At 38.3% G+C, this 18,415-nt stretch overlaps 1 protein-coding gene across 1 annotated transcript in view; it reads right to left on the bottom strand.

Moving 5' to 3' along the window:
* Positions 1 to 4,985, bottom strand: part of LOC107740358 (neuronal acetylcholine receptor subunit beta-4-like) — a 17,637-nt gene extending 12,652 nt beyond the window's left edge. The window contains exon 1 of the mRNA XM_016552783.1: positions 4,699 to 4,985. Within this exon, the coding sequence (XP_016408269.1) occupies positions 4,699 to 4,909 (211 nt within the window). The 5' untranslated portion in view covers positions 4,910 to 4,985. The remainder of the gene's footprint in view (positions 1 to 4,698) is intronic.
* Between the last annotated feature and the right edge of the window lie 13,430 nt (positions 4,986 to 18,415).

Below are 18,415 nucleotides of genomic sequence, written 5' to 3'. Positions count from 1 at the left end.
CAGAGATCAATATATCAAAGAAAATACAGAAGTGATCAGATAGTGCTACGTCCTTAATAACAATGGGTGAAATGTTTAGACCTCTACTGATGATTAAATCTAGAGTGTGTCCACGATTGTGTGTGGGTCCATGCACGTGCTGAATCAGGTCAAAAGTGTTTAAAACGGTTATAATTTATTTTGTAGTTTTGATTTCTGCATTATCCATGTGAATATTAAAATCCCCTGCAATAGCAAAACAGTCAAACTCTGAGGATTAAAATAATGCTGAGACACAAGTGTTTTCTTTGGCTCGATCTAATCTGACTCAGGTTTTTACCGGCCTCTAATATTAATTACAAATCATTCTTACCAAGTTTCTGAACAAACGGTCAGATTAATTGTCAGTGTGCTTCATCATCTCTGTGTTGCAGAACACACACTGTTCCTGTACCTGACACTGTTAATGCAGTATAAAACACATGGACTCACCACTGAGACCTGCAGCTTTAATTGGGGTTAATTAATATTAATGAGCAGTGATCTGCGATAATTAGAGACACCCAGAGCTACACTGTAAGCACTTGCTTTGTAATGCCGATTGAAGAAACACAGAACACGAGAAATGAACAGCAGACCCACAGGAACAAACAGAGAAAGAAAAACTTCAGCACAAACACAGCTCTGATTTAAAGCAATTGTGTGAAGAACCAGCAAAAACCAGATACAGCAGGAAACGCTAGACGATTTGCCAAGCAGGACATTAATAGAGGGTCAAATTTATATTTTTATTTATCACTTATCAAACTCAAAATTCTTACATTTAGTGATCTAACCCACTTACATTACATTATCTTACATTACATTACATTATATGATCTTACTTTACACATCTGAGTTATTACAATTAAAGCTGCAGTCCGTAACTTTTTTTTTGGTTAAAAATTATCCGATATCAATATTTGAGCAAGTACTGTACATAACCAGCTAGTGTTTAAAACTATCTCCTTACTTTAGCCCGATTCACAACGGTTATCTTATAATAATGTTTTCTGAAATTCGAGCATGCCGCTGCGTCATTACATCACGTCTGTAAACATAGAGAAGTTTTCTGGATAGTAGACTATAATCGCATGTGAGGATCCTGCAGGTGGAGGATCATTTATAGCATTTTCTCACAGCAGCTGGAATAATTAAATGTATCATTTTGATGGCGGATTGTAATCCAGAAAGGATTACGTGTTTATGAAACACATGAAACACAGAACACGAGAAATGAACAGCAGACCCACAGGAACAAACAGAGAAAGAATAACTTCAGCACAAACACAGCTCTGATTTAAAGCGATTGTGTGAAGAACCAGCAAAAACCAGATACAGCAGGAAACGCTAGACGATTTGCCAAGCAGGACATTAATAGAGGGTCAAATTTATATTTTTATTTATCACTTATCAAACTCAAAATTCTTACATTTAGTGATCTAACCCACTTACATTACATTATCTTACATTACATTACATTATATGATCTTACTTTACACATCTGAGTTATTACAATTAAAGCTGCAGTCCGTAACTTTTTTTTTGGTTAAAAATTATCCGATATCAATATTTGAGCAAGTACTGTACATAACCAGCTAGTGTTTAAAACTATCTCCTTACTTAACATTACATTACATTAACATTAACAATGTGAGAACAAAGTATAACAATAATAATAATTTGCATGGTTTGATGTGATATGAGCTAACCGATCGTTAGATTTAATCACAGATGGTAGCGCGATTTATTGTAATGCTTTTTTCCTCGAAGAATAATTTGCTTTTTGGGTTAAAATAATTTCTTAATATGAAATTCGAAGAGTATGACAATTAGAGATTAGACTGTGCAGAAATTGAAATCTACAGGTAATGCCAATACACACTAATACACGTAGTCACGCAATGCTGATGTTGTTAACATTAACAATGTGAGAACAAAGTATAACAATAATAATAATTTGCATGGTTTGATGTGATATGAGCTAACCGATCGTTAGATTTAATCACAGATGGTAGCGCGATTTATTGTAATGCTTTTTTCCTCAGTTGGTCAGAATAAACGTGGCAGACTTGTTACTTGTTTAGGTGACAATCTACCGTGAAAACTCTTATTTGGGTCATATATTCCAAGACGTAGGCTAGAATCTGTGATTCCTAAGTACAGTATCCACACCGATGCGGTGACCGACAGCCACACATACTCCTCAAAATATTAGATTCATGCCGGTGCACGACCCACGTAATGAAGATAATTGTGCAAATAACTGCAATTGCAGGTTTTCAAACAGAGATGGCGACAAAGAGGCAAAACTTACGGACTGCAGCTTTAACTAATATACTGTATATCTATAGTTGTGTTAGTCACGCAATGCTGATGTTGTTAACATTAATAATCTGAGAATAAAGTATAACAATAATAATAATTTGCATGGTTTGATGTGATATGAGCTAACCGATCGTTAGATTTAATCACAGATGGTAGCGCGATTTATTGTAATGCTTTTTTCCTCAGTTGGTCAGAACAAACGTGGCAGACTTGTTACTTGTTTAGGTGACAATCTACCGTGAAAACTCTTATTTGGGTCATATATTCCAAGACGTAGGCTAGAATCTGTGATTCCTAAATACAGTATCCACACCGGTGCGGTGACCGACAGCCACACATACTCCTCAAAACATTAGATTCATGCCGGTGCACGACCCACGTAATGAAGATAATTGTGCAAATAACTGCAATTGCAGGTTTTCAAACAGAGATGGCGACAAAGAGGCAAAACTTACGGACTGTAGCTTTAACTATAACTAAAACCAAAACCATACAACTGTTTCATTACTAGATATGAACTAACTGAATTAAAATAAAATAATTAAACTTATTTTATTTCATCTAGTTTCTGAAGCAACGTTTCTCATTTTCATTTACTTTAACATAACTAAAACTGAAATGTTTTGTAAAAAAAAAAAAAATTAATTAAAAAAAATTACATAAACACTAAAATTTCTAAAACGTTAGCTAAAAAATTCTAAATTTTAATACAAACTATAACCACATCTTGATGATAATAAAACAACACTACCAACTAGCCCCTTCTGAGGTAATAGGCAAATGAAAATGCCAGAGCTTGAACTCTTTTTGCTATCTTTATTTTATCCAGTATTTAGGGTTACTCTCATTCTAAATGTAATTTATTAAGGGGTTTAGTACTGATGCACCGATGACAGGTGGACAAGCTCCCAGTCCAGATGCAGTAAATAAATATGCAAAAGAAAACCCAGTGCAGGTCCATTTAGAGACACACAGACCCAAAACCATGAGCATGCAGTCAGCGTGAGATTTGTTGAAGTGTTTTATGACCGCAGGCTGTCCTCAGCTATAGAGAAAAGACAGAGCCACACAAAGACATGGCCTCAAATGGCCAGCGACAGTGAAAGAACGTGAGACGGACGAATGGCCTTCAGTCTCTCACGCGCTACTGCCTCAGCGTTACGTGCAGACAGTTTGTGCTTGCATTTAACTGCCCAACATCTGTCCGATTACTACTAGTGCTTTTGGACATCACACTGACAGTCATCAGCCTGAGTGCATGAGGTTTAGCTGAAAAGCTGTTCTTTTTCATATACGTTTTTCTCCGTTTCATACTACACATTCATATAATTAAAATGCTTGGATTCTATCACAACTAGTGTCGTTTGGACATTTTATTTTTCCACTGTTAATGTTAATAGGCTAGTTAATAGTAACATTTATATAATGTTCATTCAAAATTATCTAATGCTCTCAAAACACTAACATGAAAACTTTACTTTGTTCAATTGTTCAAAGGATTTTAGTTGGCCATTCGTCTAACATTTTTTAAAATGTTACTATTTGTTTCAGGACGTTTAGAGAATGTTCAAAAGTAACGTTCCCATACAATTTTCAAAATGATCAACTGGAATGTTCACTTAACATTCACATAACCAAGAAAAAAACATTTGAAAACCTTTTTAAACGAACAGTCTTTTCATAACGTAGGTGCAACGTTCTTAATTGTTTTTTGTCAGCTGGTTTGTGTCTGCAGTATGTAAAATGTTTGGTTTCATGCTTTGTAAAGTGCCTTATGCACTAGCTGCATGTGTTAAATCTAATAAATATATCATTATGATTGTTATGAATATCAGTAGTATCTGTGACAGAGCTGGTCATGTGATCTCAACATGGTGGCTCAATGAGGAGCAACCAGCTCCATGTAGAATAAAAACAGCCTTATATTAAACTATCATATAACTGGTGTCTTCATCTCACATATACATACATATACATCACTTTAATGATGCTACTCAAAAGTGCTACCAATTTAGTTTTTATTTAGCAAAATAAATAAACGTATGTACCTTTAAATAGTTCAGCTGTGTAAGAAGATGTCTTAATCAAAAAAACATCCAGCCAAACAAAACAAAGAGAGAATGTAGTGTTTTTAAGCAGAAGGAAGCATTTGTTAAATCCGAGCATTTATTTGCATGATCTTGGCATCCCAGTGAAGCAACAATATCACAATTTTACAACAGCAATAAATCTGGAAGCCACCAAAAACGACTCTAAAGCATCTCTAAAGCAAAAGCAGCAGGGTTTAATTTCTGTAACTGAGAAGTTGAATCAAAGCTAAAACACTGATGGCAGACTGAGTTCTTTACTTACTTCGGATGAGAGTAAATATGCAAACGATGACGGTGAGCGCGCGCGTCATGGTCCAGCGTGTGTTTCGCTGCTCTTCAGTCCCATTCCGCCTCATGCAGAACCGCAGAACTTCACAAGAGCGAACAGCACTGATGATGATGATGATGCTGAGGATGAGGAGGAGGATGAAGCGCTCGCACCCGCAGCCACAGCACGAGCAGCAGCGGAACATCCAGGGCTCGCTCCTGTTCCGCCAACACACACACACACACACACACACACAGTCCTCCGCGCCTCCCTGCCTCTCACAGCACACCGGGGCTAGTTGTCACAATTTTTAGGTTGAGTTTGAAAATCAGGTTTGTGCAGGCACGGTCTTGGCAACAAAAGACAAATGTATGTTTTAGCGTTATTGATCGGTGGGGGAAAAATGTTAATTGAACACGTGACATTTTGTGACAACATGCCCCAGTTGCACTATAAATGCTACGTTGTCATATAACACCTCATTAAGCAGCCTCTTGTATGCTAAAATCTAAACAGGAAAACAATTATGAAAATCAAGCTGCAAAAAAAAAAAACAGAAAAGACTTTTGAGAACAGATATGTGACCCTGGACCACAAAACAGATTAACCCTGAGATACAGCAGTTTGCAGTGTTTTCTGTGGAAGCTTGTTTCCACCAGGGGATAAAAAATAAATAAATAAAAAGTTGCAATGACCTTTTTTATCTCATAATTCAGATTTTATATAACAATTCTGTCTTTTTTCTCACAATTCTGACTTTTTTGTGAGATATAAACACAGAATTGTGAAGAAAAAGGTCAAAACTGTGAGATAAAAAGTTGCAATTACCTTAGATATTTATTTTTTTATCCTGCGGCAGAAACACGCTTCCACAGTTTCGGGAAGAGAGAAGCAGATGATATATATTTAAACATTTTGCTTTTATTATTATTTGTTTTTGAAGATCCATTTTGCATTTAACCAGAAGCCCTAGAGCATGACACCATATCCTGTTCAATTCCATTCACGTTTATTTGTATAGCGCTTTTCACAATACACATCGTTGCAAAGCAGCTTTACAGAAAATTAAAGTTTATACATTACACTTTGGAGTAGTTTATCAGTGCTGACTGTCAAGGTGATGTTCATATGGCAGAAATGTACAGTAAAATCATGCAGCTAGTTAATGACATGTGTTCAAACAGAAAAGCTGAACACGATTAAGAGAAATGATTATATGTTGTGACCAAACTTATAGTAATGTAAGGAAAATTTCGTAGTTTTGCATGTTGGTTCAGGGTTGGTGTCATCAGGTGTTGGGTCATCTCAGATCTTCATAAGAGGCTGGATCCAAACTGAAGCTTTAATCTTTAACACACTCTGTTAGCTTAGATAGTTTAGAAGTTTCATCTAGTCTTGTTGAAATATATAGCTGAGTATCATCAGCATAGCAATAGAAACTAATCCCGTATTTTCTAATAATATTACCAAGGGGCAACATATAAATTAAAAATAGCAGAGGGCCTAAGACAGATCCTTGGGGCACTCCATACTTTACTGCCATTAATTGAGATGATTCCCCGTTTAAATAAACAAAGTGATAACAGTCGGACAGGTAGGATCTAAACCATCTTAAAGCCTGCTCTTGAATAGTTTATCGATCTAATAATATCGATCTATGAGTATGTCATGATCTATAGTGTCAAACGCAGCACTAAGATCAAGTAAAACTAGTAATAAGATGCAGCCTTGGTCTGACGCAAGAAGCAAGTCATTTGTAATTTTAACAAGTGCAGTTTCTGTGCTATGATGGGGCCTGAAACCTGACTGAAATTCTTCAAAGATACCTGTTGTCTATTAAAAAGGGACATCAGATTCTAAGTGGTCGCAGTCAGTGATATTCTGTCTCTCAGAAGTGTGAGTAAATAATCAGATGGGATTGATGTTGTAGGTGTCAGATTAACAGTTCATGTGTAGTTCATTCATCTCAGATGCTCTTCAGCTAAACGTCACAGATCTGCGATTGAGAATGTTAAATAATATACTTCTCTGAATCTGATTTAGGTGTGAAATGTTTAGTACGTTTTTAAAATACCTATGAAATGTAGAAATTAAATGTTTTGTTAACGTGGGGAATTGTGGGAAATGTGAAATGCATTGCTGTTATAGAGTACTATTGGATGATTGCCAGGAAAACTACAGTCTGTCACTTTTCCTGCTTTCATTCCAGTCATCTGGCCATTCTCTTACATCTGGCAGAGATGAAGCACAGATGCATGAGTGGAGGTTTCTCAGCAGGATTGAGCGTTCAGAACAGACCTGGGAAAGTGTGTCCACATCGCCACAAAGAGATGCTGAAGATCACAGCGTTTCTGTTCCTCTAAAACACCAGCGATGAACTCACAAATATTTTTAGGGCGAGTTCATCACTCACTTGACTTTCTTTGCCTGTTGAACCTGTTTATTTAAAAAAGATATTTGAAAATAAGGAAAATGGACAAACAAACAAATACATACATACATACATACATAAGAAAAGTGCAGAGTTTGTTCACATTTTTCTGTATAAATGGTTGGAAATTTAAACCTTGAAAAACAAATAAATTACTCTGTGTTTTTAATAGTTCACTGTAAAAAAAACGTGTTACCACACGTGACATCACCGGTGGGGATGACGTAGCGACCAGGAAGTATAAAAGCACATGCGGTGGAGACAGCGGCAGCTCCTGTTGTTCAGTAAGCACTCTATGTGTGTTCGTTCTATTTATTGTTGTCTGTCTTTGAAAGTGGTATCATATTACAGTATCATTGTTATGGCAAGCAAAGACAAGAAAGTGGACAAGCAATCTTTCAGGCTGTCTTTTCCTCCCTGCCCGCGTTTCATTACGGGTGGGGACACACACAGTTTGTGTGATGCTTGTCTGGGAGCGGAGCACGCTCGGTCAGCTCTCGGAGAGCGCTCTTCGAGGAGGGCGCTCTCTCTATCGTTCCTCGCAGTTCAGGTCCCGCTTCTGCCGATGCAGAGCGGCGACTCAGATCGTGGGGTTCGCAAATGGATGGGGCAGAGGGAATAGAGACGGGTAGGTCCTTTTCTCTTTCCTCACCTGCCAGATCCAGCGCTCTCTCTCAGGGAACGGAAGCACGTTCTGAAACGGTTTCTTCCGCCCCTGGAGAGGGCTCGGTGCTCCATTTATCTTCCTCTGAGGAGGAAGATGATGAGGGTACCGACAAAGATGAATCTGTGGACTTGCCACCACAGTCAATCCTATTTGAGGAGCTTTTAGATGTGGTGACTAGAGCTGTGGCCAAATTAAACATTGACTGGCCGACTGAAGTGCAGGAAGAGCATCCAAAGAGCAAGCTCGATGAGCGATTCCTGCGCTCTAAGTCACTGCCTCCACGCCGGGGCCTGCCGTTCTTTCCCGATCTGCACACCGAGGTGTCCAGATCGTGGAATAAACCTTTCTCGGCCCGCATCTTTAGTACCAATGGCGCTCACTATGCGAACGTGGTTGGACTTAAAGAGCGTGTTTATGGGACGATGCCCCGGGTTGAAGAGACGCTTGCAAGTTATCTCTCGCCCGGTGCATCATTGTCCCTCAAGGCCCCGGTGTTACCCACCAAGCCGCTTAGGACTTCTTCGGCTTTGGTGGGTAAAGCATACACGGCAGCAGGTCAGGCTGGCGCTTGCCTGCACACCATGTCAGTGTTGCAGGCGTATCAAGCTGACCTGCTGAAAGAGATGGACGAGGGAAAAGATATTAAGAACGACGACATTGCAGAGCTGCGTCGGGCCACGGATCTTTCACTTCAGGCCACCAAGGAGACCGCCAGAGCTATTGGCATAAATATTGACATAAAAACGTTAGGACTTCTGAGGGCAGGCCCCTCTGGGGAAGAAAGGTGTACACCTCAGCATACGGTGCCTGTCTCTCCTCAGTGCCCTCAGGAGATCGTCTCGTTAACCCTGCCATCCCCGGTGCTTCAGGACACAGCGGTCTCCAGCGAGTGCAGCTCTCAGCTTCCGCCCAGGAATGTAGCGTTTCTGGGAGGCTCGCAACCTCCAAGGAGATCTCTAGAGCAGTTAGATCGGCCGTTCCCTGCCGGTCCTCCGCTTCAGGGCACCGATTTAGCCACTCTAATTACACCAGAGGTCAGTCTCAAGAGACTGATTCCCTTAGTAGAATATCTGGCAGTGTGGAAGCTTCTGCAAAATGTGTCACAATGGGTCCTGCGCACTGTAGAAAGAGGTTAAAAAATTCAGTTCGGGTTTCGCCTGCCTCGTTTCAATGGGGTCATTCCCACACTTGTGGGCCCCGAGCAGGCCCTGGTAATGGAACAAGAAGTGAAAACTCTCTTGAGGAAGGAGGCCATCAAGGTGGTCCCTCCTCTCGACAGAGAGTCCGGGTTCTACAGCCGGTACTTCATCGTTCCAAAGAAGGACTGCCGCTGTCTCCACCGCATGTGCTTTTATACTTCCTGGTCGCTATGTCATCCCTGCCGGTGACGCCACCCGGGATTCCCTCGGACAAATTACACACGTGTTTCAGAGCGTGGTCACACAGAGGTGTTCCCAACAGCGTCTCGTTCCCTCTGGGAACTAGGGTTACATACGTAACCTAGTGACGTTCTTTATTGCCATTGTTGGTTCCATTAAAAACCTTTAACATCTATGGAATGTTTACATTGCACTAAAGTTTATTTATCGTGAAAATAGTTCTTCAGATTATTAAAATGTTCTTCACACTAAGAAAAACATGACTCTTTTCACTGAAAGGTTCTTTTGGGAACCCAAAATGCTACTTCTATGCTTGGCATCATAGTAAAAATCCACTTTTAGAAACTTTATTGGTCATTAAGAGTGTACAGTACCCTCAACATTTTAGATTGTCTCTTTTTTCTCATTATTGATGATTTTTTTTGTCCTGTGCTGATGTATTTTGGACTTACACAACTGAGAAGCTCATCAATAGCCAATAGGCTTTAGTTACGCAAGAGTTTGTTTCATATTTATATTTGCTTAATTTAGCCAACCTTTAAGAGTGCGTGAGCATATACATGACCTGAATGTTAACAGACATAGACTAAAAGCCACAAAAACTCAATTAAAGACCTCATAAAATTAGTTTATGTAAGAAAACAGACAAAGTGTCCATGTGCATGTGTGCATGGGGCTGGAGGTGATGGAAGAGAAATGAGTAATCAGAGAACTGCTGCTGTAGCAGAGCGAGATATATATCAAACGGGCAGTTCATTACCTCGAGTGCTTGGCTCCTCAGAGCCAAGCAGAGACAGCAGCAAATACAGAGATATTGACTAAAACTTGATCAGGAAAATCCACACGTACAGCACGTGATGGGATGAACACGTGACTGCACTGTGTCTCTGTGTGTTTATGAACTTAAAATAGATTATGTGATCAATAAAGACAATGTACATACTGTGTGTGATTACAGTAATGGATGTACAGCAGCAATGATAATCATGCGAGGTGATGGCGACTCATTCAGCTGCTGATCAAATAATGTATGGACTGATTGACATGTATTTAAAGGGTTAGTTCACCCAAAAATGAAAATTAGGCTGCGTTTTACTCACCCCCGAGGCATCCTAGGTGTATATGACTTTCTTCTTTCAGACGAATCCAGTCAGAGTTATATTAAAAAATGGTCTTTGATCTTTCAAGCTGTTTAATGGCACTCAGCGGGTGTTGCATGCTTCAGTCCAAAAGAAGTTAAATAAAAATCGCCCATCCATAAAAAAAAGTGTCTCACACGGCTCCGGGGGGTGAACAAAGTCGTTCTGTAGCGAATCGATGTGTTTTTGTAAGAAAAATATCCATATTCAAAACGTAATAATCACTTTAATGTAGCTTGCACTCACTGTTGTACATAGAAGCAGCTCCGGGAGGATGACGTATGAGTTCAGTGCTGCGCATTATGTTATAATGTATGTTATAATTATGTCATAATTACTCTGTAAAACATTTCCAACGATTTCAACTTAAAACCTCAACAGTTCAGTTCAGTTGCTGCTTTATTTTTTTAAGCATAATCAACTTACTTGTACAAGTTATTTCAACTTAAAATACATTAAACCCACTTTTAAAAAATCCAGTTGAATTTCATATAACTTATAAAAAGCTGAAATTGCTAAACTTATTTTGATGAGTTAAATTAATGTGGAAAACATGCTGTGAGTTACTGATTATATCTTTTGTTTTACAGTTAAGCACATTTCTAGTTTCTTTATTATTTTCAAAGATAGCCTCAGTAATCGCTAAAGTCTGTCTACACTGGACGCGACAAAGCGACCGTTGAAAATCATTTGAAATTGTGTCAGCACGTCATAAATAAGACCCGGCAGCAGTTTTCTGTCGGGGATTTGTCGTGTCGCGCCGCGCCACATCCAGTGTAGACAGCAGCACTGATTATAATGAGTTCTATACACTGATCTATATATAATGAATCTCTATTATAGATCAGTGGTTCTATAGTACTTTGTCGCGCCGTGCCGCTTGCGTCCGGTGTAGACACGGTGTTAGGAATGGTTATTTGTTTTCCGTGCTTTATAAGGATTGACGCTTCAGGAACACCCCCTAACTCCAACGCATAATTAATATTAAATATAGTAATATAGAATCATCCTCTGTAAAGAAATAAGGTGTGAACATTTGAGAATTTATCATGATCTTTCTAAATGTGCGCTCTTTGGGGCTAATTGCTTAATGGAGCTGTTTAAAGTAGCCATGTGATAACAAACCAATCGGTGCAGACGCGATTCTCTGCTGACCCCGCCCCTCTCTTCCGAGCCGCTCTCTGAAGGACAGTTTACTTTAGCTGCATTCATCGTGAAAATTGCTAACTAGTACATTATTAGGAAAGGCGATTTGCAAAGATTCATAAAAAACCTTATACTCACTTCTTCTGGAGGTGAAGCTGGATCACGAATGATTCGCGCGAACATAGACACATTTATGTAGATCGGGGGCGCATTTCCTTAAGAAACAAACATAATCCACTGCATCTTCAGCGGCTCAGATGTCGGGAGTAAATGACGACTGCTGTTCATTATTACATCCAACAACAGAACACCTCAATCGCTTAGGATATAGTAATATAGAATCATCCTCTGTAAAGAAATAAGGTGTGAACATTTGAGAATTTATCATGATCTTTCTAAATGTGCGCTCTTTGGGGCTAAAGCTTAATGGAGCTGTTTAAAGTATCCATGTGATAACAAACCAATCGGTGCAGACGCGATTCAATACGTGTGTCCTTCTTCTATGTGAAATAATCATAAATTCCAGTTTATGCTGTTTGACTGTGGCCTCGAAGGTCGTAGTTGTAAGCTGTAGCCCCGGCTGGCCCTAATAGATCTTGCGTGCGCAGTGGAAATGAGGCTAATAATTTCTGAATACTGACTGGCATATAACGAACAAATCAAACAAACGTAAACGGGCAAAGGCGGGGCCCGTGGGCTGCAGCCCACTCAAGCCCAATGGTAAGTCCGGCCATGCTGATGCATCAAATATGATGCAAAATATGAAACACAAAACCAAAACTATTTTTGTCTATTCCATTTCACAAACGTAGATATTATTATTACATCCAACAACAGAAGACCTCAATCGCTTAGGAGTCATTCTGTTCTACTCCTGCTCTGCCGTCGAAACAATGGAGGACTGTTTACAGCTTACTCAGGGCGGAGCTAAAGGTAAAACACCAGTCCATTCTGTGCTGAACGCTACGTGTCTATTCCATTTCACAAACGTAGATATTATTTCATATTTCAGGGTTAAAAGAGAAAAATCAGTTTGTGCTGGGCTCTGACAGCAGATGAGGAGGTAGGTGTCTGTCGTTGGCATCGTCTCTGTTCTTTCCTCCGTTGATGTCTCTGTCCTGTTCTCTCTGATTGCTCTGCTGTAAATCCTGACTAAACTCTGATTTAAGCCAGGTCTCTGCTCTTGGCTAATTGGCTTAATCCAGGTCTGTGCTGCTCGTGGAGGGTCTGACGGGCCGCTCCAGGCCTCATAAACTACATTAGCTGTAGCGCTGATGGATTGCTGTTCAGGACAGAAGAACATGCTTCTGTGCCGTGTTTAATGCACACTGGTAAGTGAAACATACAGCTATAACTGAGATCAACTTTTCAAACAGGATCATGCTCATTACCTTGTTTTTGATTCAGCAAGTAACACACACACATTTCAGTTCAAACAACATGTAAAAGTGCATGTCGCATCCGATGACCCCTTTAACAAACAGAAGTAAGATTACTTAAATTTCCATAATTGTAAATCAATAGCAAAAACAATTTCACACTCTTATGTTATTACATAAACTTCAATCTGCAAATCTGCAGGCTTATCAGTAAATCATTTCAGTCTTTTCATGGCTTTAATGGTGTGTGTGTGTGTGTGTGTTGGATTGCTGTTCAGGACAGAAGAACATGCTTCTGTGCCGTGTTTAATGCACACTGGTAAGTGAAACATACAGCTATAACTGAGATCAACTTTTCAAACAGGATCATGCTCATTACCTTGTTTTTGATTCAGCAAGTAACACTTCTTGAGCAATAAAAGTGCTACTATTTTTTTTTTTTCAGTGTAAATATGCTAATTTTTCAAAAAGTATATTTATTGTTTTATAAAACCCAGAAGTCTAGATGTTTCATCCAAACTTTTAAATTTATAATCTTACAAAGAAATTTTAATTTAGTATTTTATAATAATTTGTTTATATATTAACTTTTTTTCTGTGTGTGTGTGTGCATTTGGTGTTTCTATAAATACTGTGTGTGTGTGTTTGTGTGGTTGTGTGTGTGTGTGTGTGTGTTTGTGTTTGTGTTTGTTTGTGTGTGTGTGTGTGTGTGTGTGTGTTTATCAGACATTTTGGAGACTGAAATCATTCAGTCATGATGAACTGCAATTGTATGTCCAGAAACTACTTTGAGTTTCCCAAAAAACAAATAACAGCATAGAGGATTGGACTGAATTTTCATCTTTCCATAAATTATTTCAGTAATACAGAAAAGAATTCAGCGGATGCTGTAAATACAGTGTGTAATTGAGGGGGGTGGTGAGTGTATGTCTGTGTGTATGTTGTGTGTGTGTGTGTGTATATATATATATATATATATACACATATTTTTTTACAGTTTGATTATTTTATTTGATAATATTTTTTTATTTATTATCAAATGCTCAAGGAATTAGGACATTTTTTTGCATGCACTTTTATGTTTCATTCCATTCATCATCTAGAAATATGTTTTAGAAATATATTTAGTCAAGGCATTATAATCATAGCTTACAATTTATTTTATTTTTTATGTATGTATGCATGTGTTTATTTATTATTTATTCATTCATTCATTTTTTCATGCATTTGTTATATCATTCAATTCATCACTTTCAATATATACTGTATATATATTTATAAAATCTGGCTGTATGATTAAATAAATTGTAAAGAAATAGATTTTAAAAACTGAAGGCATTGCATTGTGGGACACAGTGTGTCATCTCTGTAAGCTCTGTTGTGTATTTGGCAAATGTAGGTCTGGATATCCTAGTATGCATACAGTGCAAACTGCATACTATATACTGCAGCAGTATATGATCGTATAATAGTATGCTGTTCCAAACAGATGCATTGCTGTGGTGTTTTACGCTCAGACTCACACTACAGCAGCATGAGACGAGATCTGACAGATCACAGACACACACACAAACACGTGTCCATGTCATCCGTGAGCAAAGCAAACAGAGTTTGGCAGTGGATCTGATTATGGCTGTGTTTACGAGGTTAGAGACGGACCCACTGGCCCACATTGATGCGCTGATAAACATTATTCAATCACAGCGTCCCAGTGCACTGCATTATTCCATTAGCCCACATACAGACTGAGAAGATCCACCAAGCCATTAGCGCTCGGTATCCTCAGAACACCAGCATTATAGACTGGGTCTCGCATCAGCTGAACGTTTGCAGAATAATCATGTTCTGTGAGCCACATGAAGAGAAAGAGCTTCAGTCCAGCTGATGAGAAACTGTGGCTGATAAGGTCGCTGTGGTCATCTGTGCAGCTCATGTCTGATTTTGTTGTGGAGCAGCTGAACTTTTAGGAATTGCATTTACATATTAATGTCTCTCATGAGTGTCATAAAAGCACGTACATGTTGTTACTATATTTTAAAATGCCCATTATTGAAGAAACCCCTATAGGTTTCAGAGATGCTTTGTGTTTCTCTTCTTTCATCCTTCTTCTGTCTCAAGCTTTTCCCAGGATTGAGTAGAAAAACATTAACATTTATGCATCTGACAGACGCTTTTATCCAAACAGAGTCTCACTGCATTCAAGACACGTGTTTAATCAGTTCACGTGTTCCTTGGGAATCGAACCCATGACCTGCGGGACTGAGCTGGAAAGCAAGGGATTCTGCATTAGATGGATTGGATCGCTCTTGTTGTGTTGTTGGGAGCGGTTCTTTCCAGAATGACAAGCGGCAATGAACAATACTGAGTCAGCAAGAGAGAGAAGTTACTAAAAATATGAGAAAGTACTGCACAATTCTATTTCCTCTCAGCTCCACGATATTAGAAGTTCATTTCAGAAACACTTCAATCACAGCGGAAAGCATTGAGATTGTTTGTGATTCAAGAGATTGTGTGTCTCGGCCGTAATTGAGGATTTGAATTGATTGTATTGACGGATAGAGATTGTAGCTGAGATGCATGAAGACTGAAACACAAGGGCTTCTGCTCAAAGACGTCACTCGTTCATCACTGACTAATCAGTCTGATGGTGAATCGACTGTCAGTGAATGATCTTTACAGCAGACGTCAATGAAGACACTGCATCAGGATGATCATTCAAAGATTGCACACATTTTGTGCACAGAAAAATATTAAGAATATACTGTATACTGAGAAAAAGCATTGATGTAGAAACAAACTTCACTTAGAAATCGCTAGTAAAATATTTACTAAGAAATTGCAAGTAACACATTGATATAAAAGTGGGATTTTGCAGTAGAAAGACTGTATTTTACTGTAAAATGTGTTATTTACAACAGCAAAAAAGTTTTTTTTTTACACTAAACAAATGGTGCAACACATTTTCACACAGAAATTGCAAGTCAGTTTCACAGAAAGTAACACAATGAATGCAATGTGAAATTATGAAGTAGAAAAACTAATAAAACACATTCCAATAATCTTTCAAAGTAAAAAAAAAACATACATTTTCCCCAGTATCAGCATGAGTTTGGAGTCTGATCATCAAACGCTGTAATGTTCCGGCTGTATAGGATGAATGAGGCTGTAAGGCCGTGTGTTAATGAACCCTGCTGTCTGAACGCTCAGAGAACGCCACACTCACATATAAATCACTGACGGCTATCCAATCTGCCTCTTTATTAAAGCAGATGCCGTATATTCAGCGGACAAACTGCATGTCAGCGCTGACATCATAAAGAAGCGGCACGCATTCATTGTCTTGTGAGGTGGATGGGTTTTCTCTCACACTGTCTGTGTTCACTTTGCTGCACTTCTGCCCAAAAAACCAGCATGCAAAAGTGAACATTAATATCATAATGACTGGGATGTTTTAACTGACGTGTGATTGTATTGTACACAGTTATCAGCCACGTGAAATGTCAAGTGTATATGGATTAAACTGCCCTGTGTTCTTTTGAAGAGGTCATGACATCATTTCCTAAAGGTCACGGTCATACTGCTTTGAACATTTCGCTCAAGAAGCCCATTTATGTATTTCTCTGCTAAATGATTTCTGTCAGTCTCTCTGTCACACACACACACACAAGCAAGAACGGCCGAACGGTAGCGAAGCCGCCGTTATAGAAATGTACTCTGTTTATACTATAGAGCAGCAGTACTTACCACACATTTTACAAGATTAGATGTTTGTCAGTGGTGCTGAGGATCTGCAAATAATTCGCCATCGTTCTCAGTCATCTCTACACACACATACACACACACACACACACACTCTCTCTCTGTCACACACACACACACACACACTTTACATTTCAAATGAACCTGCTGGAGAATAATATCAAAGAAGGTCAACCTTCATATTTACTTTACCTTAAATGTCACCTAAATGCGCAACATGTCAAAACCAAACACTAGAACATATGAATTAATGTAGCAGCTCTTGTAGTCTGTGAAGTGCAACAATAATCTGTGTCTGATTTCCACTTCACCATTGCAATTGTGCTCGAGAGTGAAAGGTTTCCACAAACATAAATGTGCAAATAATGTCTGTCATATTCCTTGTCAAATGCATACATGTATATATGTGAAATCTTTACTTAATATCCTAATGATTTTTGGTATAAAAGAGAAATCAATAATTTTGACCCATACAATGTATTGTTGGCTATTGCTACAAATATACCTGTTTGCCTGGCTGTTTGCTCGACATGGAAGTGAATAGACGTTATTCTGTCTTATACAGCACACAGACAGACCCGCTGTTGCTTTTCTTTTTATCATGAGCGTCACTCGCTGAAACCTTTTGTTTTTTAGTGCTGGACATGTGTAAGGAATAACTGGACTATACCAATTATACTTAAAAGGGTGTAGTTCATGTAAAAATGTATCAATTATTGATCTTTAATTTGCTCCAAAGCCACATCAGTTTCTGTCCTGCATGGATCACAAAAGGAGATGTTTAGCAGAAAGTTCAAGCTGCTCTTCCCATGAAATGAAAGACTTGGTTTTCTCTGATATATTCTACATTTTGTTGCACATTCTGCTGATTTATCATTAATATAACGTTATCTATCTGGCTAACATAGACAAGGTTTAGTCAGAAATGCCAAAAAAAGTAAATAAATAAAACAAAAAAGAAAAAGAAAAAGGTCACGAAAGTGTTAGTAAAAATGTGTCACTAAAAGCTTAAAATCAAGGAGTGATGATTTTTGCTTTTAAAACTAGCAATAATGTGTTTATGAGTTACATTATAGCTTTATTAATTCCAGCTTAAGAAAGAAAATAAAAACTTTTAATAAATTTGAAGTGAATATTTCTAGGAATTGGAAAAATAAAGATAAATAGTTATATATAGTTCAAGTCAAAATATGATTTTAAAAAATAAATTAATACTTTTATTCATCAAGCATGCATTAAAGTAATCAAATATGACAGTAAAGACATGTATAATGCTACAAAGTTTTTCTTTTATAAGTAAATGCTGTTCTTTTGAACTTTAAAAAAAAAAGTAGCATGGTTTCCACAAAAATGCTGCAAGAACTGTTTTCAACATTGATAATAAAAATGTTCCTTCAGCATATTCAATTTATATATATTAAATATATATTGTATACAAATATATTAGAATTCGTAATATTATTCACAATATTACTGTTTTTGATCAAATAAATGCAGGCTCTGTGAGCGGAAGAGACTTCTTTCAAACAAATTATTACACCATTAAAAAAATCATACTGACCCCAAACATTAGTGCACATAAATCTTTATTTTATTTAACATACTATGATATGATATATGCACTTCAATGCAGGTTTCTGTGAGCTGTCTCTGTCATGCATTCCTGCTCTTCACTGCAGCACTGATCACGTCGTGCGCTGTGTTTAATGCATCCTCATGCATCTCATTCAGCTCATATGCAGCTGCTGCAAAAGCCCGGATCTGTGAGTCGTAGCATGAGTCAGGCCAATGCACCGATCAGTTCAGGAAAC

This window comes from Sinocyclocheilus rhinocerous, unplaced genomic scaffold (assembly GCF_001515625.1).
Source record: "Sinocyclocheilus rhinocerous isolate Xijiao unplaced genomic scaffold, SAMN03320098_v1.1 scaffold1006, whole genome shotgun sequence".
NCBI lineage: Eukaryota > Metazoa > Chordata > Actinopteri > Cypriniformes > Cyprinidae > Sinocyclocheilus > Sinocyclocheilus rhinocerous.
The sequence above is the reverse complement of the archived record's forward strand: the minus strand, read 5'-3'. Positions and strand labels throughout refer to the sequence as shown.